This window comes from Melospiza melodia, chromosome 3 (genome assembly GCF_035770615.1).
Source record: "Melospiza melodia melodia isolate bMelMel2 chromosome 3, bMelMel2.pri, whole genome shotgun sequence".
In the NCBI taxonomy this organism is placed as follows: domain Eukaryota; kingdom Metazoa; phylum Chordata; class Aves; order Passeriformes; family Passerellidae; genus Melospiza; species Melospiza melodia.
In genome coordinates, this window is record NC_086196.1 from 72,636,369 (window position 1) to 72,661,035 (window position 24,667).

At 39.8% G+C, this 24,667-nt stretch overlaps 2 protein-coding genes across 8 annotated transcripts in view; both read left to right on the plus strand.

The window, feature by feature from the left end:
• The window catches only part of MARK1 (microtubule affinity regulating kinase 1), a 57,335-nt gene extending 40,796 nt beyond the window's left edge, over window positions 1-16,539 (plus strand). For 4 of the 7 annotated variants that reach the window (XM_063152242.1, XM_063152238.1, XM_063152245.1 and 1 more), the window contains 9 exons: window positions 272-371; window positions 990-1,102; window positions 2,346-2,499; window positions 3,550-3,743; window positions 6,359-6,459; window positions 8,588-8,746; window positions 9,567-9,821; window positions 12,327-12,371; window positions 14,446-16,539. In XM_063152242.1, coding sequence (XP_063008312.1) covers window positions 272-371; window positions 990-1,102; window positions 2,346-2,499; window positions 3,550-3,743; window positions 6,359-6,459; window positions 8,588-8,746; window positions 9,567-9,821; window positions 12,327-12,371; window positions 14,446-14,800 — 1,476 coding nt within the window. In that variant the 3' untranslated portion in view covers window positions 14,801-16,539. The remainder of the gene's footprint in view (window positions 1-271; window positions 372-989; window positions 1,103-2,345; window positions 2,500-3,549; window positions 3,744-6,358; window positions 6,460-8,587; window positions 8,747-9,566; window positions 9,822-12,326; window positions 12,372-14,445) is intronic. The other 3 variants (XM_063152239.1, XM_063152240.1, XM_063152241.1) reach the window with 3 other exon arrangements.
• A 2,768-nt stretch (window positions 16,540-19,307) lies between these two features.
• On the plus strand, window positions 19,308-22,756 carry C3H1orf115 (chromosome 3 C1orf115 homolog). Its single transcript, XM_063152246.1, has 2 exons — window positions 19,308-19,636; window positions 21,928-22,756. The coding sequence occupies exons 1-2, from the start codon at window positions 19,343-19,345 to the stop codon at window positions 22,045-22,047; spliced, it is 414 nt and encodes a 137-aa protein (XP_063008316.1). The 5' UTR covers window positions 19,308-19,342; the 3' UTR covers window positions 22,048-22,756.
• Window positions 22,757-24,667: the final 1,911 nt, after the last annotated feature.

Consider the following 24,667-nt stretch of genomic DNA (forward strand, 5'->3'; position numbering starts at 1 on the left):
AATGAAGGATTCTGTTTTTCAGTGGTTTTTTCTGGTATTTTAGTCAGGGTGATTGTGTAGGGAATGGTAAATAGGAGAAATGAATTTATGGGAGCATAAGGACGTGAAAGATAAAAGAAAAATAAGACATGAGGAGAAAAGGTATGAGGGAAAGAGCAAGCAGCATTCAGATTATTGTGAACTTTAAATTGCTTTTCATCAGATAAGCTAGCACAAGTGTAATGGGGTATGGTAAAGAGCATGATGGCCTAAAGCTCTTTTATTTTCTTAGCAAATCATGAAGGATCGGTGGATGAATGTTGGCCATGAAGAAGAAGAACTAAAGCCATATACTGAGCCTGAACCAGATTTCAATGACACCAAAAGAATAGGTAAGACTTTCAGAAGAAGGGTGTTACATTTGGTGCACACAGGCAGTTTTATCTTGGAAGGCAAACTAAGCTCTTACGAACTTGACCTACAATCTCATCATACAAGTAAAATGCATTCTTTTTATTTAAATGAGAAATTCCATTACAATGGCCTCCTTATGACTACTTTTGTGACTTCACTGAGCTGACATGAATCTTGAAATTTAGTTTGAAGCACAGCAAAAGACAAATAAGACTACAGAATTTAACAGACTGAAAGAGGCAGATTTTCTTATGAAGGCAACACTTCTTGCCCACCGTGGTTAGAGAAAGTAACTGTTTTGGCCCAGTAGCTATTCATAATTTCTCTTTGCCAGTGCTTTATTTGTTGTTGAATAACATTGAATGTTTTATAAATTAGTTCAGAGTTTATAATGTAGTTGGGAATTTTCAAGACAAAAATAAGAAGGAGAGGAGTTAGTAGCATTTTCTATTTTTGCACAGCAAGAAAACCTCACTGGGTTGATTTGAATCTTAGTTACTTGTAAATTTAAGGCTGTTTTTCTGTTTTCACTGTTCTTAAGTTGTCAGTAAACCCAAACACATTCTGCTGATATATCTGGCTCTTTTTACTTTTAGACATTATGGTCACAATGGGCTTTTCAAGAGAAGAAATCCATGAGTCTTTAGTAAACCAAAAGTATGATGAAGTCATGGCCACTTACCTGCTTCTAGGTAGAAAACCACCTGAAGTAAGTGCTGTTTACATTTTCTGGTTTGGCCTTTATATGTTGCTGGGTTGAATGCTGTTTTTTTTTTAATTATTTTGTAACTTTTTTTTTATTGTGATTGATAACTTATGAATGTCTTTCCCTTTTCATATCCTCTTGGATATCTTGCTAGTTCCAATATGAAGAAATAAATTAAATCCTCCAGTATGTTCATGTTTGCTTGTAAATGTGTTGAATTGTTTTTTTAGAAACCTGGCTGTTAATCTGAAGTGTCATGACTTTTAATTGCTGAGTTTTCTTCTTGTCGTGTATGTTTTCAGTTAAAATCTGAAGTAGTTAATAACAATTATTTTTCTGGCTACCCAGATGTGACATCCTTTATTTCTCAGAAATATGCTCATCCTTTCTCACTCATATACTGTTTTATAATATATTGAATTATTCAGTAAGTTATTGCATTGTAGTAATTAATAGATTTATGGCAGAAAATCTTCTGATTGTTTTGGAACTGGAATGATCTGTACATCTTTTAGACCACATGGATTTTTCAAGAAATCAAAGACCGAGGCTTTCTTTTTGAAGGAATTTTTTTCCCTGCTGCTTCGTTGGCCTTCCTTCAATTCCAAGAAAGTGTGGATCTGATATGTGCATCCTTGAGTGCATTTTCTCACATTTCTGAGCCAGAATTCCCTTCTGATGGCAGAGCATGGAGGGAATTGGTCTAAAATAATTTTGGCTCAAATTGCTTGGAAGAGGGTATTTGTCTTTTCCTCTGCATTTACATAGAACTTAGGCATCTTAAAGATGAACAAATCAGTGGCTGAGATAGAGACTTTATAGAGATGTTTTGAAAGCCATAAAGGATCCTTTAGTCAGTACTTGCTTTTTTAGTCCTTCTGACTCAATCCAGTGCATTTTAAAATTGTTCTGGAGCTATGAATGCTCTTAGGATTAAAAATAAAATTTAAAAAGTCAGGGAAAACCACTCTATGGCTTTGGTTTTAAAATAGCACCGTTTTTGTTTCTGTCATGATCCTTCTAATTTTGTTTTGAGCATTCATTAACTATGTAGGTTTAGCTGTGTGTTTTTAAAGCGCAATAAACAGAGATGAAATGATAAAATTAAACTTGAAGAATATTCAATTCTGGATACAATGTTAAAGTTTTAAAGTGCCTTTGATTGGAACTTTTTGCTTTATAATGCTATAGAAGTACCAGTAGTGTTGAATTTTGTTTATGCTTTGAAAACCTGTTTTCCTTGTAGTTTGAAGCAGGTGATTCCTTGTCCAGCAGCAACTTGGGTCAGAGGTCTCGCCCCAGCAGTGACCTCAACAACAGCTCGGTGCAGTCCCCCGCTCACCTGAAGGTCCAGCGGAGCATCTCCACCAACCAGAAACAGCGTCGCTTCAGCGACCACGGTGCGGATGGCGTTCCAGCAAGTGAACTTACAGACACAGCTCAGTGGGAATGGGCAGGGTTTGTAAGCCTGGCAGGGCCCCCACTCTGTGCATTTGTTGTGCAGCTGATCGGGATGTGTGTCTGTATGAAGGTTTCCGCGGTAAATCTGGATCCGCGCACCTCACAGATTTAATTCTTTGGACTTGTTACTTGGTTGACTCACTAAATGAGAACTCTGAGGGTGTTTTGTGCTTAGGAACTAATGGCAGTTATTGCTCTGGATAACCCCAAGGGCAGCACACCAATTATTTTATCATTACATTTGGCTATGGGGCTGAATTGTTTGCTTCCAAGCAACAACAAATTTATTAAGTATTCAGGAAACATTTTCCGGTGAAAATTATTCTATCAAAAGAGAATACTTATTTGAAACATTAAATGAAAGATTATTTTTTTCCTTAGTTGACAAATTGCTATAAACATTTCTAAAATGTTTTGCCCTTTTGTCTGCCTAATTTACATTACTGTTTCCTGCATTTTGTTAGCTGATATGATTTTATTTCAAAGGAATGTAAAAGTCTGCTGATGGAGGTGTTTTCCCAAAACATTTTAAAGAATGATGAGGGGAAAATAAGTGTGTTATTTTTCAAGTATAGACATGCTTGTAAACAAAGTAGGCCTAGGGTTTTCAGGGAAAAATAATATTTCATAGTATTTAGAAGAAAAGGTATACAGAAAAAAGTACTAAAAAAATTTGAAAATATATTTTAATTCCTTTTTTCATAATCCTGTACAAATTGCATGGATTTAAAATGATAATTTAAATGCTCTTCTAGGTTTTACATATTGATGTGAAATAGGAAGTAATTCTGAACTGCAAATTGGAATTGAAGAGAGAGTAGGTAAAAAGAGCACAGCTCGATTTAGTAGGTTGGTCTGTGTGCTGAGTTTGCCATCTGAGTTGTTCAAATGCTTTTTTTGGACTCAGGGGATTATATTTAGGCTACTTTGGCCAAGAAAAATGCAGTGATTATTTTTAGGTATTTATTAATTCTATTTTTATTTGGCAGTTGGCCCCTCAATTCCTCCTGCTGTGTCATACACAAAAAGGTCTCAGGCAAACAGTGTGGAAAGTGAGCAGAAAGAGGACTGGGACAAGGATGTCTCACGCAAACACGGCAGCACTACAGTAGGATCCAAAGGAGAGATGGCTGCAAGTCCACTTGTGGGTCCAGAAAGAAAGAAGTCAAGTGCAGTTACCAGTGTGAGTTGGGTGTGCTTTTGGCTTGTTATATTTATTTTTCCCTATTTAAACAAAATGTGCAGCACAAGATTACTATAGACATAATGGGTACTGAATAAGCCACTAAGTCTATTTCTGGTAACTTTTACTGGCAGACAGAAATAGGCTACAGTAGACGCCTTTTAAAATAAACCTTTCCCTTCCCCCTCAACTTTACTTTTTCTAACACTAACATAACAGTAAACATGAGAATGTCTGCACTTGGGCAAACTTCAGTTTCTGTCAATAAAAATCCTGGATATTTAAGGAAAGAACATGAGAATGGAGCCAATATGGGGTACTCTTTTTCTGGTTTCTAATGTTTGTCTGTCTACAGAGGAAGTCAAGGGACTTCTGATTCAGGGATTTCATCTGATTAATCCTACATAATACCTCTCTTGAACTTTCTCTGTAAATTTGGTTGTTGGGTTCTCTAAAACCACCTAATTTTGAGCTTCAGAAATGGAGTGAGATGAGTTGGAACAACCCACTTGTTCCCTGGTGCATGTGCCTGCTGATGTGATTTACAACCTGGTTGTTGTATTAAGGAACTGAACTAAGAAATGAATAATTTCTTAATGCTTCTGTTACAATATTCTCAGTTCTGTAAACTGCTATCATATTACTGCCTCAAACACCTTTGTTCCAAATTGGAGAGTCTGTCTCTTCTACTGTGAAAGCATCTACTTTGCCTTTTGGTAATTCATGTGCAGTAGGATTGATGTTTAGGGTTCACAGTGAAAAAATTTAAACACTGCATGGTGTTTAAACAGCTACTTAGGGGCAGGAGTTCATGTGAGGAGAAAAAAATATGCATGAATCATGATTTAAGATTCAAGTATACTTTGTGCTGTTAAGGAGACATGGTCTATTAAATACAAAAACTCTTGCCATCTTTTAGTGCACTTGACTGGCAGCAGGAATTCTCATTGTCCTTTGGGATTTGGTGTGCTTCCATCTTGGATATTCTGGAAAGATGATGTGCATTTCTATTAGGATTTTCTGAAAGCAAAAGAAATGCTGAAGTTCATTTAACTCCTAATGTTCTGCAGGCTGTATCTGCTATACATCTGCACATGCTTTAATTTTTTTTTATTTTATTTTAAATAGGGTTGTTGTCTCCCCACCCCTGCAAAAATCTTTGAAATTATGGTTGTGTGGATTGCATGCAGGAACTTTGAGTCTTCTAAGATTAGATTTCATATCTGAGCTTTTCCAAAATGTCTTGCCCCAAAGCTGATTAGAGTCATGTGTGATACAAGCTGATATGTCACAAGCATTTCTCTGCTTAGTGAGAACTAATTAAATGGAGTATCTTTGCTGTGAAGAATGAGAAATTGATTTACTTGCTAATGGCAACTTCAATATTTGTGCATTTTTAGCTCTGTTACTATACTGGGGACTTTGAAAGGCTTTGTGATGGGCATGATTAGGGAATATTGGTGTCTGATATTACAACAGTAGTTCAAGGTTGAACAGCTTACGCAGATAGCAAGTACTTTGTTTAAAACTCAAACATTTAAAGTGAAAAAAAGCTAATTTAATGTGGATAGTTTAAACATACTTTTGTGTAACTTTGAGGGTAACGTGATGTTACCTTCAGAAAGGCAGAATTTCTTGAAAACATATTTATGACCATCAGTCATATTTGTGTGACTCAGGGGAGTTGACTTTCAGAAACAGTTATTGCAGTTGTTAATCTTCCTTACAGTTGGCTGTAAAACAGTTTATTAAGTGATCTTTGTGGGTTCATATTAATGCTGAAAAACTGCAGGTGAGAGAGACCTAAACATAGTAAATCTTGCAGAGTTTGTGATGTCCCACAGTACCTGAGTCTGGGGTATTTGAAATCATTTGCCAGCAGGTATCAGAATGTAATGTTGGCACAGCGCAACCTCCCCCACCCCAAATTCAGTATGTAGTGTATTGAAAATGAGAATTGTATGTCATGTACTAAAGCTAAGCCTTCAGTAGGAAACCTGTGCTTGGTCGGGATGGAAGAGTATGTTTGTGCTTATTTTAGGAAGTCTGTCCAAATTGAAATTAGCAACAGTAAGAAATACCATCAGTATTTTTGCAACAAGAAGTGTTTGTCATGTTATTTGCATCATAATTTCTGGGTTGACTGACATAGATTGATAGTATTTTCATTTTCCTCTTGAAAGCTCTTTTGACGGGGGCAACAAACCAGAGTGCTTGTTGGAAAATTATGCTGTGCAGGAAAACCTTTCAGTCAGCCATAGGTGTGTTCTCTAGGATCCCAGTTTATTTGATCCCAGGGACAAACAATACAGGAATACAGTATGTGGGAATTGCATAATAATACTTAGTAGTGTGTGTCAGCAAAATTACACTTCCTTGTGTTCTGTCAGTGTATTCTCAGTGGTGAAGTAATGAGATGGTGAATGAGCTATTGGAAAAAACAGCTGATGATATAAGTGATTTGTGTTGACAGATTGACTTAGTACATTTGAATGCATTAACAATATACATAAGTAGCTGAATCATTGTTTTGATTTGCTTCTTCCAATGCTTAGATTTTTGTCCAATATATATACAGTAGAAAGTATTTAACTTTAATCTTAATCCTCTTCTAGAATAATGTGTTTTCTGGCAGTGGAATGACAAGGAGGAACACTTATGTTTGTGAACGTTCTTCAGATCGCTATTCTGCAATACAGAATGGGAAGGACAACAGGTATTGTTCACCTTTCCTTGTTTATTAGTTTGGGTACAAGAACTGAATCACAATGTGAAATACATAAAGTCCAAGTGAATGTTTTTATCTTCCACTGCTGCTTCTTTGATTGCAATGAATTTTTAAGCTAAATGTGTCAGTCAGCCTTTGCTTCTTTTTATGGACACATTAATTACCGAGGGTTGTCTTCCAACACAGGAGGAAGTAATTGTGCTAACAACTAATTGCTCAGTGGGCATTTGTGCTGTGGAGAGCTTCAGATGGATCACTCTGACAGTGTAGCCTGATCCTTTTTAATTTCTCCCCTAACCACTCAAAAAGCTGAAATGGTTAAAATTTGTCAATTGCTTTCAATAGAAGTTTTTGGCCTAAATAGTATTTTCATAGTGATGGTAACCAGTTTGTGTCTGTTTGTGGGATGACTATGAAGCTGAGTTTAGTATGTTTTGTTGAGTAGTATTGTGTTTAACCCTGCCAGTTAGTCTTTTTTTGAAAATCTTTTGTTCATCCTTAGTGTTATTTAACCCTTGTACTTGACTGAAAAATAAAATACTGGCTTTAATGGAGTGTAATAAAAACTGGATTTTTAAAATTGAGACTCAAATAACAGCTCTTACTCTGATGCTTTTCAAGCTATTCTAATAAAACAGTTACTGTAAAATGAATAAAAAACTCATAGCATGAAGTAGCGTAATCTAGTAAACTAGTTTTCTTTTGTTTTCCATCATAATATTTGAATTTTTTAATGATGCATAAAATTTTGGAAATAAGAAGTACAGGGTTGTTCATTTACAGTAAAATTATGAGTTGTGGAACATGTGAAAGACAACTATTTAATCAACACTTCACATTAGTTTTCTGCTTTTTAATGTACTTCCTTAAGGCATTTTAATTTGAAATTATTGGACGGGTGCTTTCAAAAGTGTTTTCCCAAACACTTTTGGTTTTTTGTATATAGTTTCAAGTATTTGAACAAAGGTAGTAAAAATCCTTCTCTGGAAAAAAAACCAAACAGATAACAGATATTTCTTAGATAGACCATTATAATATGTATTACAATACTTTTCTGCTCTGACAAAGATATTTTTCTTTCAAGAGATTTAATACATAAAATACTGTCAAGAGAAGGGACTTTTCCCAAAGTTTTTCATTTTACAGTTGATTTTTTTATATAGTATTGAAAGATCCCTAATCCTTGTTCCTTTCATGCGTGCAGTGAATATTGTGCTCAGTTCTTGGAGCATATTCTGAAAAATTAGGAAGAATTTTCTTTTGAGTGATATTATTTGCCCTTCCTACAAGATGTTATTTTGCAGTTGAATTTGGATTTGGTGCAGCTGAATGTCTTGTGTCATCGAATTATTCATCTGAAGTCTGTACCTCTTTGCTATTGATATTTAGCTGTGGGACTCCAGTTGCTAATACATTATTAATGCAATTTCACTTATGCTTGTAGAGGCAAAGCTGTGTTTTGCCTTAATTCGTTTGACTTTTGTTTTAAAAATTAATGGCACAATACTTTCGCCACTACTTTCATCTTTTTTGCCACTTAAGGAAGGAAAAATGAAAGTACTGATAGAAGGAACTGTACCTTGAAAGGGTTGACCCAGCCCAGCAGCGTCTGGAGGACGCTGTCCAGAGGTAGACAATTTGGTCCTTTAAAAACCAGTCACTTCCAAGTGATAATGTGACAGCAGTTCCAGTTGTTTCATGTTTTAGATGTTTGTTTTAACTACAAGTAAGATTATTCACAAAAGGAAAATCTGTTTAATCAATCTTTGTGAATTTCTTTTTCAGTATTTTTTAATTATGTCCTGGTATTCATTGCAGTCTTTCTTCATTACTTTGAATAATGTGTGTGTAAGCTTTAATTGTGGGAGCAAAGAAAAGGCCTAACTTAATGTATATGGAGAATTCATTTATGGATTAACATAATTTTTTTTGAGTTTTGTATTCTTTACTTTAGCTGACTCAGGCAGCCTGGTTACCCAGTCTTCTGTTTAATTAAGCAGTACTGCTGAGTTCTAAAAGAAGAAATTAGTTCTTTTCTCTCTTTTTTGTAAGGGGTTTTACACTAACCTTTCTTTTCCCATTTGTCCATCCCTGCTGCCTTGCTACCATGGAAAAGCCTGACAGAAATGTCTGCAAGCAGCACATCCTCTGCAGGCTCTGCAGTGGCCTCTGTCTCTACACGCCCTCGGCATCAAAAGTCTATGTCCGCCTCTGGTCACCCTATCAAAGTCACACTGCCAACCATCAAAGATGGTACTGAAGCTTACCGACCAAGGTAACAGATTGGTGGGCATTTCTTTTTTGCTGTGCACTTCAGAAGTGCTCTTGTTCAGTTTGTGACAGACATCAAAGTGTTTGCAATCCAGTCAAAATTGCCACATTGCGTTCTGGTTTTAAACAGGAGCTTGCTCGAGTATTGTGGTTATTAAATGATGGTTTAAACCTGATGTTGTGCATGGCACATGTTTGTATACAGTTAAAGAAATTCCTTGACTGCCTCCCTCCAGAGACTTCTCAAAAACTTAACTAGTTAAAAATTTGACTACTTTAGATGGGATTATACAACACAGGCCACCATAAATTGAAATGAAATACTGGAATGTAGACCTTTCTGATTTGTAGATTGCTAAACTCGTTGTTGTCTGAAAGCACCATGGTATAGTTGTTCTTTCTATTAACTGCCTGAATAGTTTTAGACACTTATTTCTGTCAGGTTATGATTTAAGAAATACCATGAAGTTTTTTGGGAGTGCATTAAGGGTATTAATGAACACATTTTTCCAGAAGAATGCTGGGGGCACCTTCAGATCTTGCTACACACTTTTTAAACTTTTTTCCTTTTGTCTTATTATCTGTGTATACTTTTTAAAAGTATATATACACAGTATATCTCAGCTCTCATACCTGAGATAGAAATAAGATATATTTTCATTGTAAAATCAAACCAAGGATGAATCCTAAGAGCAAATGAGTAGCATATTCAGTTATTTAAAAGAATCAAGAGCAGGGTTTCTTTCCCGTCTTTGTGAAACAGTTGTCATGTAGGAGGGCTTTTAGCCTGGTCTTTCTCGTTATTTATGCTTCTGTTTTCCCAGCAGTGCAACTCAGAGAGTGCCTGCTGCCTCCCCATCTGCTCATAGCATCAGCACCAGCACTCCAGACCGGAGCCGCTTTCCGCGGGGCAGCTCCAGCCGCAGCACGTTCCACGGGGAGCAGCTGCGGGAGCGGCGCAACGCCACCTACAACGGCCCGCCTGCCTCGCCCTCCCACGAGAGCGGCGCCTTCGCGCACGCCAGGAGAGGGACGTCCACGGGCATCATCAGCAAGATCACCTCCAAGTTCGTTCGCAGGTTGGTACTTCGAGTTTCAGGAGAAAAAAGAATCACAAAAGCCGAGCCTGTAAGCAGGACTTTAATACAAAGTCTTTGACAATTTCCAGTTTAACTCTGAAATAAATACAAATTTAGTTAGAGTGCTGCTTTGTTTGTGTGTTCCTTCCAGAATCTGCCTTGTTTCACTTCTGTGTATATATTGTAACCATTGTTTGACCAGCTCTTCTTCCTTACCTTAAAGGAACAAGAGAAGGCTGGTCAAAAGGGGCTTTTACCCCTGTTTCACAGCTGTGATACAATTAAAGTAAAATCAAAATAATTTAAATATTGAAAAGAGTGACTTCAAAATAAGTCATTATTTTACTTTTTTACTTTTAATTTTACTTTATTTACTTTTTTAATTGGATGCAGTTTGTTGCAAGGATGATATTTACAATCACTTAATTGCTGTGCATAAAAGGAGTAGGTGTTCACAAGTTATTTCAGGTAATTCTAAAATCTGTGAACAAATGAGAAGTTAGAAGCAGGCAGAAATCTGGAGGTGCAGAAACAATAGTATTTCAGTGTCATACAGCCTGTTTTATTATGTCAGCAGCTTCTTCAAATGTAAGTTCAGGTTTCTGAAAGAAGAAAACCCACACATCCTAGATCTGCATTCATTCCTGTGATGATGCGATCAGTAATAATCCTGTGAGGAGAGGTGCTGGGAAAGGTTTACAAATACATTGTTCAAGATCAAATGACTGTTGACTTAGCAATCATAAGAGCTTTCCCAAAAGGGGACGTAATTTTCATTTTGCCTCTTTCTACCAGTGAGTTATCTATGAATTTCACCTGGTGAGCTGATAGTGCATCAGTGTGTGTCTAAGTAATACCTCCTATGAAGACCTAAAAAGAAAAAAAGTGTATGAATTATTTTCTTTTTCCAGAAACCTGAACATACAGGATCATGATCTTCCATTATTGGTATCTCCAGCACTTATATAGTTGTAAGGAGAGAATTATTCTCTGATTTTAAAGAGCAAAAAATTATTACAGTGAAGCTAGTCAACTGTTGTCAATGTAGATGTCTTAATAGGAAGAAAGGTATTTTCTGTTGAGTAACTAATCAACTTCAAAAGTACAGACTGCTTTTTTGTGTTGTAGCTCCTTGTTTTTTGCAAGGAATGGTATCTTGACTTTGTTTTCAAGAGTTAGATCAAAGAAATAATGTTTACATTGTCTTAAAATAGTAAAATTATATTTTAAGTGATGTGTTTAGAATTAAGATACCCTAAATTTATGTATTTTAAATTTATTTTTATTATAGAAGATTTTATACAATTTCCTAGTATGCTTTTATAATGTTAAAAATATATTTTGTCATGGCCTTGCAGGATGTCTGTTTGTTTTGTTACTGGTGATGGTAGGGGTGTTTTTGTTGTTTTTTTTTTTAATTTTTTATTTTTAATTTGGGTTGTTTAAGACTTAGTGGCTGGGATTACCTGGGTGGAGGTCCAGGGGGTTATTTTTTTGCTGTTCTTGGAGTTGAATCACATAACTTCTGTGTTGTTCAGGAAATAATGGTTTAAAACATATTTTTACTAGAATGTGTCATGAAAAACTTTTTTTACTAACTTTTGACAAGGGTAAATGCCTATTCTGGTAAGTATATAAAATAAATGCCTGATGAGAATGCTTAGTAAATAGGGTATTGAAGTATTTTGATTCAATGGTTTATGTCAAATGATACTTCCCTGATCTTAGTTACTGAAGTATTAGTGTTTTGAAAGTATTACATTAATCAGGTAATTGAAATTAGGAGCTAAATATTGGTACAGCAGCACTAGGAACATACTTACGTGGCTTACACAATCTGGGAATTTATTTCAAGTTGCTTCACACTAAAAAGATGTAATATAAAACAGTTCCTTGCAAAGCACAGGTCTAATGCAACAAGTTAAAGATAACATTTAATCCCAAATTCTTCGGTAATCTCATTGAAGTCAGTGTAACAGCTGATTTGCCTAAAGTTAAGCAGATGTTGAAGTAACCTTCCTGAACTGGGCTTCAAACGTTTTGTCTCTCAAACTCTTAGGCACATCTTATTGTTAATTGCTTGAGTGTGCTTAAGCGTGGGCTTGTCTCAAAGTGCTTTCAGGGATACAAAAGGCCTGACCCACAAGGGTGCAGAGTGGAGCCCCCTGGACCACCTTGACCAACTGCTCCTCGGTGCTTGCTGGAGTTACATGTGGCCATTGCTCTGTCTGCTGTAGGTTCAGAACAACATGTTAATTTTGACATCAATTGGGGAAAAAAAATTAAACAATTACATGTCAGAGCCAGAAAAAAACCTAAGGTGTCATAAAGGGAAACTAAAATTACAGCTGTGGAAAAAATTCTTTTAAATAGTATTAGGCTTAACATTATTATACTGATTCTTTGTTTTCGTCAGTAGCTATTTAACATTGTTCTAGGTGTAGGTTTTCTTAACTTTTATTTTTCACCTTTATCATTGAATCTCAACCTTAACTTTGTTTTGAGGGATCCAAGTGAAGGCGAAGCCAGTGGCAGAACTGACACCTCAAGGTGAGGAGTCACTATTAATACTTCGCTCCTAGGTCTTTCAAATCAAGTGATTTCTTAAAGCCTTTTAAATCAGGATGTAAAAGAGAATAGTGCTTAAGTATTCTGTATTTCAAAAATGTTTTCTCTTTGGGGGGAGGGGGTCTTGTTGAGGTCCTTTTTATCCCTCATTTCTGCTTTCTTGCGAAGTATTTAATACAAAAATACGTAAGCGTATTCCTTTGAACAGTAAAACCCCCCTGTAGGAGTTAACCAATCCTTTAGGCACTTAAAATCATGATTTGACTTACAAATATTTAATGTGTTTACTTTTGGTTTCAGTGGACAGTATAAATACTTTGTGTGTCTGTGTGTATATATGCATCTATTAAATTTTTATTATAGTTACATACTGTGCTCATTACTAAAGCTGCTGCTTGCCATAAGTAAACACCTTATAGTCCCTGAGAAATGAACGTTGCTTGCTCTAAGAGATAAAGCAAGTGACATTCAGACAGAAGGGTTGGTGACTGCCAAATATTGAATTTCTGTGGCAACCACTGTACACAAATGTGTAGATGCTTTGTTAACAATAAAACATTCTTCATATGCTCATTTTCCAGTATATCTGCTATTTTGCCATGTTTCTGCTTTTGGTGTGCTTAAGCACAGTACATACCTCTTTATTTTTCTGCTTTGTAATGAACAGGCATTGTAGTTTGCATTCATTCTAAACTGGTCACATGCAGAAAGTATTGATTTCGTTTTCAAAACAGAAAGCCTCTATTAAAAATAAATAAACAGTACTTTCTTACCCAGATACACTGTATATAATGCACAATGCATTTATCTAAGTTAGCCCTTTTCAATTCAGAGTGTCTTAGCTGTCAAATTCTTGGTTATGGAAAGGGAAAAGAGACTGAGTGTTCAAATTAAGTGTAAAGTTGCTTTCAGCTCTTGCTTTCATTCTCTAGCTTTCTCTGCTTTTTGTCATCCTACAGTGTCTGTTTTGGGCTAAAAAGTCATTTGAGATCTTATCCCTGCTCTATCTCTTAATATCAGTGTGGTTCTCTGGGGGGTCACACAAAGTTGAATTAAAAATGCTTATTTTGACTCCTCTCTGAATAATGATGACAGTGTGTAGACTTGAAATGAGAGCAGCACCTTTCCCCAGTGATGGATGGGGAGGCCTCAGCATCAGGAGCACCCTGGGGCAAGAGCAGATAACAGCTGACTGTGGAATTACTTTAAAATAATTAGTGCTGGTTCTCAAAATGTTTTCTGCAGTGGAACAAGTAATCTATTTGATAAGGTAGCATCAGACTAAGAGCATTAATTGGAAATTGCTCCCTTGCAATTTTGTCCTTTATCAAATAAAATAGTTTGTCTGTATTTGTAAAATACACATTGCTGTTTCTTACTCGTAAAAGCTGCTGGCCATGTACTCAAATGGTGACCAACAGGCTGTTCACAACCAAATTACAGTCCAAAATCTGCCTCATCAGTTAAAATAAAACATGTTATTATAAGGTCTTTTGACACAGAGAGAGGTCAAAAATCTAAACAAATGCAAAAGGGTTTGGGGGGGGAGGCAGAATAGAAGGGAGGGAATTAACTAAAGACTTGTGAATTGCAGGGTGGGATTTCTTCCTCTGCTGCTTTTACCTTATGATTTCTGCTTCAGGATTGTGTCCCTCAACTTCGGTTTTGTTGGTGTATGGCATGCTCCAGATCATTAAATCAGCAGAACTTCAGTCATGCTTTTACATAGATTCCACTTTCTTTGGAGCAGTATGGAGTAACGTGTGTCTGCTGCAGTTCCCATTGCATATGTTGTCATCAGAACATTGTAGAGCAGGGGTTTCCAAACTTGCTTTGCTGCGTGCCACTACAGTGGCACAGTGCTGTGCTGAGCACATGCACACAACGTGTGGGGCAGGGCTGTTCCAGCAGTGTTCATCCACTCTCTGAATTAGCCTTCCCTGACTCGTGGCATCTCAATGGCAGTTTAGAAACCCCTGTTCAAGAACTGTATTTCTCTTCTCTCTCTCAGCTACACTGCTCTGGTTTTGACTTTGCTCTGTGTCACTTGTTCCAGGAGTGTTTCTGGGGAGCCTAAGGACAGAGAGAAGGAGGATAGCAAAGATTCGAAGCCACGCTCCTTGCGCTTCACGTGGAGTATGAAGACCACAAGTTCTATGGACCCGAACGATATGATGAGAGAGATTCGGAAAGTGTTAGATGCCAATAACTGTGATTATGAACAAAAAGAGAGGTTTTTGCTCTTCTGTGTCCACGGTGATGCACGACAAGACAGCCTTGTTCAGTGGGAGATGGAAGTCTGCAAACTGCCACGATTGTCGCTCAATGGAGTTCGCTTCAAGAGAATATCTGGGACTTCTATTGCATTTAAGAACATTGCATCCAAGATAGCAAACGAGCTTAAGCTGTAAAGAGAACCTAAATTCTTTGGGATCAGGGAAGATTCATACATGATCTACACTTTGAATGTACTGGTTTCGCCTAATGTGATTGGCCTGTGAAACTCCCCATGTAGAAATTGCCCTTATTGCAATAAGGTTATACATAGTTATTCAGAATTGTAAAGTTAAATCCAGTATGACCTATATTAAATAACTGTAGCAAAGAAGTTATGTTCACATGTACAGGTAAGTATATAGAGCATTCTGTTCATTTTATGTTCATAGAGTTGTATAATAAAAAGATGACTGCTTAAATTCAGATCTTGTATAGTTGTCTAGATTTCTGCACAGAAATGTATGTTTGATGCTTTGAGTTGGAAAAGTTCTTCCCTATCATTTACATTTTTGGTGGGTTTTATAAGTCTTACCTCTACCATGCGTTTTTTAAAAAACTTGTGTCCTGAGTCAAATGCACAAACTAGTTTTCACAACTGTAGCATGACCATTTTTAATTATTTAAAAATAGTTCATGAGTTGAACCAAAAGTCGATGAGTAATTGGCTTTTGTTCTACATGAGACTGTTCCTGCTTATCTTTGGCTCTTATCTTTGTTATTGGATAGTGTTTAGTTGAAGAAAAGAGACAAATATGTTTACAGTGTTGGCACTTACAGTTTAGAAACTTTGTTCTGCCTTTAGCGAGCTTGGAGCTGTGGGAGAACAGAAACCAGGCATAAGTGATTTCTGTCTGCAAATTCCAGTGCTTATTCCCATGGCCCATTAACAAATGTAGCACCAAAATAAAGTACCGGAATAATTTCATTTTAATATCTTGGTATAAAGTATCACTTATTTGCTGCCTTCAGAATAATACAAATTCCATTTTATGGAACTCTATTAAGATTGGGACTGTTTAATAGCACAAGATAATCTGAAGTGTTGACCAACTGTGTAAGTTAGTAACACCACCTCAGGAATTAGCTTGGCTTTTGGAACATATGCCCCCAAAGAATACATGCAATTCCACATAATATTTTACAGCTAAACATACATTGTTTATAATGATAAATTGTTGATTTATGCTTTTGTGGTTGTACAGTTTGTTCCCATGTAACCTGTTTGTGTTTAATATTTTACCAGATTTCTTGTATTTATTCCACATCATTATGCCTGTAATGTGCAGCTTTGTAATTAGGCACTTGCCTACAGAAAAGAAAAAAAAACAGCCCCACATTTTTTTTCCTTCATAATTAATGATTATAAACTATGTAAAACCACTAGTACTGGTACATTTTAATACTTGTTCTTTTGTACTGAATTAACCATAGAGGTTGGTTGTGCAATGTTATTTAATGTCGTAATTACTGTAATATCAACATATGGGCCCCATCTGCACACTCTTGTGAAGAATAGAAAGTTCATTAAGAAATCGTCACTTTAAAAAATAAAAATTAAAAAAAAAAGCTGTGGTAAACTCTGTAACCCTAAGTTAGAAAGCTGTAAGTGTAGTAAATGTGCCATTCTCTAATGGCTTCTTGACCAAGATGGACTTTACATACTGTACTGTGATGTAGCTTTCCTATGTAACAGTTATGTTCGGAAATGGACGTGTATTGTTGCCTTAGAAAAAGGGTGGTGTTTGGAAAGAAAGAACTGTAGCCCCTTTTCTTTTTTTTTCATCTGATGTTCATTGAACCAAATCTGATGCAAGTCATCTTGATTCACTGGTGCACTCTATTAAAACTTACTTGAACAGTTCTCATACTAAAATACTTGTTGTTTGCCCTTTATAAAAGCACAGTCATTACTGCAGGTAGCAAAACAGTTTCAAGGTGCAGAAGCTCCATCTTCAGCATGGTGTGAATTCTGAATTAGCATTGCACAGATTCAGTGGTCCTGCGCTGTTCAGAAACTATTGATGCTTTAGCATTGCTGAGAAATGGATGTCCGGGAGCTTTTACAGGAATTCACCAAAAATTGATCTGGGGAGGAGGAGGTTGTGTGTCTACTCAGTTTACCCATAAAGGTCTATAAATGTTTGATTATTCTTAAAAATACACAACTGGAATGTAACCGTGATGCTAATCTAAGGTCACATGTGAACTTGGTCATGAAACAAAACCCTTTGCCTTTTCAGAAGGTTCAGTGGAAAAAAATATAGGTCATGCTGTGAGACAGTAGATTAAGTACTTAGGAGAGCTTCCCGCTTTACAGGCGCTGTTTTTCCATGACTAATTTTGCCCTAGATTGCCACTGGTTTTCTCTGCTCCGTGTAACCAGAGATGTAGCAATGTTCCATAAAAGACACATAGCTTTTCCAGAGGACAGAGCTGACAAATTTTAATTCAGCTTTCCCATGAAACATGGCGCTGCCAATTTAATGTTTATATTTCAAAGCAGCTTGCAAATGATGTTCTGTCCAGTGGCTGCCAGCAGTGTGAAAGTGCCCTGATTCCTAAACACTGTGCCCTCTTTTTGCCTTGCTGGAAGACGAGCTGTGACCCACCTCATGCTCTCCATAGCAAATACACCTGGAGCTTCCTCAAGGACACAGTCTAAGTGTAAAAGGTGTAGGTCCACGCAAGTGCAGCATTTGGCTTTCCAAATCTGCTGCCCCAGCAGGAGTAAGACAGGAAGATCAAAGAAAGCAGTTCTGAGAAAGGTCTCATGTTTTATTGGCAAGCAGCGTCTTCTTACTCTGGGATCAGTGAGATGGTGCCTACCCAACCTCAGTGTCTGGTTCTGGGCTCCCTCAAAAGCTGCCTTATGCTGGACCTGTTTACTATCAGTTACTCCTTAGGTAAGAGTGGAATAAGCTGCATTTCAGATCCAAATGTTCCCAACTTCCATGTGGGAGGGGACTGGTGTGGCATTTTATCAGCACAGCTTTAACTTTAGAAATACAAAAGTTTTTAAATGCCACATCAAACTTCCCAGCTTGAGGCAAGGATACAGGTGCCTCAAATATCCAGGGACCTCATGAATTCAATTGTAATTTGTTGGCAGCATCTCTGGGAGTTATTTGGAATGGGTGGAGGGTGAGCAGTGAGGTTACTACATGGTTCAGCTAGTCAAGGTTGGGAGGTTTTTTGCATTTCTTGCTTTGAGGTATATCAACATTTCCAAAACTAGTGCATCTCTTTTCACACAGTCCAGTTTAAAAATATTAAACTGTATATAAATCAGTGAAAATACAATAAACAGTCATTCCTGGTCCACTGAATGAATGGCATTGCTGGGAACCAAGTGGGGTTATTATGCCATATGGTAGTGGATGATGCTAAAACTCTAATGAACTGTTTAGACATGAGGTTTTGGTATCTGGTGTCATACACCTGAGGGTACCTTTGACCTATTCATCTCAGAACATGTTATGATTCCCCTGCCACCGTGCAAATGGAGACACTAAATCTCAGCTGAGAGATGTATTCTGTGAGGCTTTTGATAGTTGAGTTCTGGAAAGGGAAGCAAGCTTGCAAGATACAAACCAAGTTTGTGGGGGAAAGGTCTGCCTCTCTTGGGAAGATAGGGAAAAATTATCTACCTCAGAGCTTGTCATTTATTGGGATAGAGCTCTTCTCCTGTAGTGACAGTCCTGAGACTTAGCTCGCACCTTCTACCCTTCAGGGACACGCCCACCCTGTTCTTTACATAGCTCTTTCTGGAGCTGTGAAGGCGGTGAATCACCATCCTTGGGGCAGGTAAGAATGTGAAGTGCAGGATTTACTTTCTGAATGTTACACACACGTCTTGGGGAGATGCGGGTTCAAGGCTTTGTTTCTTAGACTTTTCTTACTAAAGGGGAAAGGTTTAGTCTGTCCCCTTGTTGCATCTGCCTGTCCAAACTTTCATATGCATATCAAATCTTGATAAATACGCCAACTGGTTTAATAAATTGTATCTATCCTCCCTGTAAAATTTTGTGTTTCTTGATGTGCCCTAGCAGAGGAACACCGCTTAGCAGAGGCAGCTGTTACACTGCAGCACCCCAGCCGCGGGAGGTGGGGCTATCACAGCCTCCCCCAGCATCTGGGCAAAGGCACTGAGAAACTTCATCACTTTCGCCTTGCCCAGGGGCATTCGAACGCAGCCCAGGACGCAGAAGAGGCTGTTCATCCGTGGCTTTAGTAGGAACACCTATAACTGAGGGATGTCCAAGGAGCTTGGCCTTTTTCTCTGACGAGGGAAGAGCGTTACCTGCCGTGGGCCGGGGCCGTGGGTGCGGTGCCACGGCAGGATCTTCCGAGGGTCTCGCCGGCCCTCGCAGAGCCGCGGCCGAAGCAGCTCGGGGGCTGTGCCGCCCCGACAGCGCTCGCCTGTCCCCGCTGAGCTGACGAACTCCAATCGCGGGCTCAGCAGCGGCTCCTGGCTCCCCGCACAGGAGCGGCGGAAGGGCCGGGGTCCGCAGCCGGGGCACCGCCAGCCCACGCCCGCCTGCCCCGGGCCGGGGCGCCTCTTCCCGCGGCCGGCCCGCCCCGGGGAGAGGGCAGCGGCCGCCTCCGGCCACACCTGTGGCGCAGCGGCGGAGGAAGCGGCCGAGGTCGGCGCAGACGGGTCGGCGCCCGAAGGCACCATGACGGTGGGTGCGCGGCTGGGCGCCAAGGTGAGGGGCAGATTCTCCCGCCGCGGGGCCGGCGACGACCAGGTGTCCATCCTGCCCGGCGAGGAGGAGGAGGCGGCGGCGGGGGCCGGGGGCAGCGCGGGGGCCCCGCGGCCGGCGGCGCTGCAGCAGGAGGAGGAGGAGGAGGAGGGCGCCGGGTGCAGGAAGGTGCGCTTCGCCGTCCTGCCCGGCCCCTACGAGCCGCTGCGCCCGCCGCGGGCTCCCGGCAAGCGGCCCTACGGGAAGCGCCTGAAGAAGTACGGAAAGGTGAGGACACAGCGCGCCCTGGACGGCCGGAGCGGGGCCCCTCGGCACGGGGACCCCGGCACGGGGCCTGCGGTACCGGCAGTTCCACGGGGCTCTCGGAATGCCCCTTGTCCCGCAGGCGGTTCGGAGCCAGCGCCCGGCTCCGGGAGGGGTCAGCGCCTGCTCTGGACCTGCTCGGGAAGGAGCCGGGGCTGCTGGGGCGGGGGGGCGGACGCCGACCGTCGCCTGGATCAAAGAGCACAAAATCTGTCTGTTCGAAGTGAAAATGACACTAAGCTGATCCATGTGACGGGGACGGGTGCTGTCTCGCTTGGTTCTGCGTTCCTCGGCGTCATAATTTTAAAACTATTTCTTAAAACTTCCACTTAATTGGCCTGCATTTTTTGCCTTCTACTGAAGTGCCCGAAAGAAATGGTCTAAAGCCCTGCAGGACATTCCTTGGCCAAGGTGACCCTTTGAAATCACTGCTGTGATTTACAGGGGAAAAAAAAGCAGTTTGTTCTTCATCTGTAACAACAGTTTTGGATCAAAATTGTTCTTTTGCTTTCCTGTGTGGGAAATCACAAGTCCTACAGTCTGGTGGTTTGGTTTTCCTCCCACCGGATGATGGGTGCCTTTGGTTAACTGCCATGTGGAAGAATTCTATTGTTTTCTCTTGTTCATGTCACTTAAGTACACCTCAGGTATGTCTTGGATGTTCGTAGCAAAAAATAGTTTCTGTGTTATCAGGAGAAACCTGTCTGTTGTCAGGAATCCTTTCCTGCTGCTGACATTACAGATGTCAGCATGAGATATGATTTTCTACTGCATTCTATTAAAAACCCCATTATTTTTGGTAAAGATATGCTTGCTATATCTGACATGCAGAAAATGCCATTAAGCCTGGCAAAGTTACATTTGAAATTCAGTTTACAGATGTCAACATTGTCAGGAACTGCCTCTCAAATCCTACTGTTTCATAAAGAAATTACCAGAATATTTCATTCTTTCATGAATAATTTGATTCTTTGAGTTTCCAGTGCTGTGTTTTCCAGGTCCCATGCAGTAGGAAGCTGTCTCAAGCCTGTAGGCCTGATCTGTACAGTGCAGTCTTGTGAGAATGGTTGCAGCAGGTCATGACTTTGCTGGTGGTGCTGTTGCTGTTGGCTTTTAATGGTGTTTAGAGCACAGGCCAGTTCTTGGGCACTGTGTTGATCAGATGACATTCCCACAGGGAAGGGTTGCCAGTTTGGCTCTGGCACAAAGAACAACCCAACAAAGAACAGGTGAGGTCTGGGTGAGTGAAGGGCAGGAAGGGGGAAAGAAGACTCCAGCGTGACATAGTGAGGCAGGGGCAGATGTGGGAAGGGAAGGCCCTGCATCTCCTCCTCCAGCCTCAGGATCTGCCCCCAGGCTCCAGCCACCTTTTTATTTTGGCATCTTAACTCATTTTGAGTAAGTCTCCATGGGAGTAAAACCAGCAAAGTTTAACCTGTTTTTGCATCATGACAGCTGAAGGTTTTTATGTGCTAGAACCTCTGTAATCCAGCTTTAAGAAATCATAAGAATATAATAGATATTGACTGGATTTCACTGATTTAAAAATACTTACTCAGATTTGGTTTTTTCCATGTTATAAGAGGTCATTTTAATCTAGTCCTACGCAACCATAAGGAGTTACTAACAATTAATTCTGATCTTCCTCCAAATCTGACTACATCGTATTAATTCCCCAGCTGAGAGCAGCCACATGAGCAAAAACTATCAAAAATGAAATTAAAATTAGATTAAGGTTTTCAGTTAAATAATCCATGGCAAGTTTATCTCTAGTGCAGTATGTAGGTGACTTCCTGAATGTGTACTGATGTGGACCAAAACTTTCTTATTTTGACAAAAAGCAGTGACATTTCCTTAAAAATATTCTCAGTGATTACTGCCCTCTTGTTTACCTCCAGTAATGAGGCACATTATGAACTTCTAGGATTGCTAACATAGTTAGAACATGTAATGTGGGAATTATGTACTTCTAGAAACTAGGGTGAATTTAAACTAATTTTATTCTTGAACAGAATCACATGTAAAAGCCTGGCTTCCTGTGGAGGCTGCATCCGTTCAGTTTAACTATACCCTGTGGGTGTGTAGGCCTATGTAAAAATAGATGGTAAAATGTTTTTCCACCCTTCAGCCCTTGTTAGCTATGGGAGGATTTCATTTTCTGGGGCTGTGACACTGGCTGTTGGAATGATTTTATGTGAAGGTATTTTCTTTCACCTTGTCTTTTTTTTATCCCTTTTTCTCATCTCTCTCCCCAGAATGTCGGGAAGGTTCTGCAGAAGGGTTGTCACTACTTGGTGGTTGGCCTGCAAGGATTAGCAGCAGCCTATTCTGCTCCCTTTGGAGTGTCAGCACACGTGGCATCCTTCGTCCGCTAGCGCAGCTCCCTGTGCCCCACGGGAGAGGACACAAGGCCATTGCTGCCTTCTCAGGATTAAATTTGAGACTTGGATCTGAAAAACCTCTTGGACCAACACCCCTGAGCCCCTGCACCAGGCCCTTCCCAAGACTGAGTGCTCTTCTCTGAAAAAAATTCTGGTGCTTTGTAAAATCAGATCAAGTCAAAGAAGTATAAGGATGAGAAAATAATCTTTGAATAATTGAACTGAAGTTTGTTTTCAGGCTTGAGTTGGTTTTCCAGAGCTTCCTGCTGTGTGGAAGGGAGCCAAGGATGGATGGAAAAGCAAGTAGATGAGGGAGAGAGAAATGAAGGACAACAGAGGATGGCAGAGCTGCTGGAGAGGTGGAGATGAGTTTGAATAGTGAGAGAAATTGTCAGAGCAGTGGAGGGAACAGATAGCAGAGAATTAGGAAAAGATAGTCTTTGGTTTTTTGAGATTCTGAGTTTGTTGTGGTTTTTCACCTGAGAGGGTTAAGATTATGAGTGTACTTAAAAATATACTTGGACATAAATGGAATGTGGCCTGAGACACGGAGACCTTTGCTGCACCATGGTTGTGCATTTCAAACCCTGGACATAACAAGCCTTTAAATAATCATGAGAAAGATGTAAAAATACAGAAAGAAAACAAGGTGTGTATTTGTGATTTTGGGGCATTAAAGGCTCACTGTGATTAACATTTTAAACTTTTCCTCTGCTACTATGAAATCTGCATGTATTTTTTTTACTGGGAGTGGAGTTTATATGTGATATACTTGATTCTGGAAGCTGAGCATTTTACACCTAATTCTGTGGTGTTCACCAGGGCAAAAACAAATGTTTGCCAGCTGCATCTGAGAAAAAAAATATACATACAGCATTTGGTATAAGAATGTACAGGTGTGATGTATGAGAATGGGGCCAAATAACCTGCCAGCTCCATCATCATTTCTGCACCTGGAAGCTGTAAGCAGAGGATGTCAATACCAGATAGCTCAGCTCAGTGCTGCAGATGCAGCAGCTTCCATGTCACACCTCCAGGGACATAAACTATATATTGATGACATAGGAACAAGGTGGTTTATGTGCCTTAAAATTTTTGTGGTTGTTTTTTTTTGTTTGTTTGTTTCTGTCAGTCTTTTGTGGTGGTCATAACTGACTTCCCTGCTAGCACTTTCTCTGTGTATTATGTATCTTTCTAGTTTTGATGGTGTTTTTGTAATCAAGGAGTTGACTTAACTGGAAAAAAATGCTGTTCACTTGCTTTCTTTGCCTTTTCAGAACAAAAGAGTTTGTATGTCTTGGCAAACCACACTGTATTTCTTTTAAATGTAGCAAATGAATCAGATGGAAGGGGGAGGGGGCGGGGTGTTATGCTCTTTTCTAACTGGACTGTAAATAAAAGCCATGAGATCCATGTCTGCTTTTACCTACACTCCTAAGTAAGCTCACAAAAGAGGAGTTTCTCAGCAGCAACCCAGCCAGCGAGGGGAAGCTGCAGTGTAAACTTCCCCACGTTGCTTTGCCTGTGGCCTCAGGGCCCTGGTAGGACATGATTGTAGCCCAGACTGTGTGGAAATGCTCGCTCAGGAACAGCAAGGTGTGGAGATGAGGCTGCAGAGGATCTAAGGCTGCAGAAGCTGGGGTAGGAACAGCCACAAGGGGATTTTGCTCATTGATTTCATACCTTCAGTTGTTTCTCTTGAGCTTTTTTGTGGGGACAGACTGTAGGAATCACATATCCTCTGAACAGAGAGACATAGCTGTGCCAGGATTTTCCTGGGAAGCTGTGAGAAGCTGTGGGAAACTTAGAGAAAAGAATTAAAACAATTATTATCTCTCTTTCTGTAACCGTTGTTTATAGATACAATTCTCCAGAGTGTGCTATTCATAATTCACCAATGGTGTGAGAGGTTTTTACTTTGAGACCAATCAAGTCTCACCTTAGCAAGCCACATTACAAAAGGACCCGCTACTTTCATTAAGCTGGCCTTCAGCCTTCTGATTCCCCTTCTGAAGGATGGAGTCCTTCATTCCGTCTCTGCCTCGACAGCATCAGACAGACCTGTCCCTCTTGTCTGCCCCACCAGCATGCCATAGGGCTGGTGTAATGCAATAAGAACAAGGCTGTCCTAACACCCACATGCCACACCAGCCTGCAGAGTTTAAGATTAACTTTACATTTTGTTACACCCCTCCATGTTTTACAGTGCTCTTACAGCATAAATCATTAGACCTTTTTTCAAACTACTTAAGCCATGTAGGAAGAGATTTGTGTTTCCATTTTTCTGTGTGGAGTGAGTGTCCCATCTATTTGTCTCTATGTCCCCTGACTAGTAAGGCTGCTCCCTCATTGCAACACACAGAGTCCAGCCCGTTCAGACTTTCCACAAAGGTAAACATGAACCTTAGCTCCTGAACTGCTCAGCACAGTGGACTTTTGCCTGCTGACATCCAGTCTCTGCTCACCTGGTGGAACTTTAAGGGAATAACCTGGTTGCTATCCATACAGAACCTGAATGACATGTCCATGGTTCTTCTGTGTGAGCCTGAGAAAAGAAAAGCCTCAGGCATATTGGTGAGTCAGCTTTGGCTGGCCAATGTTTCTAAAATAGACC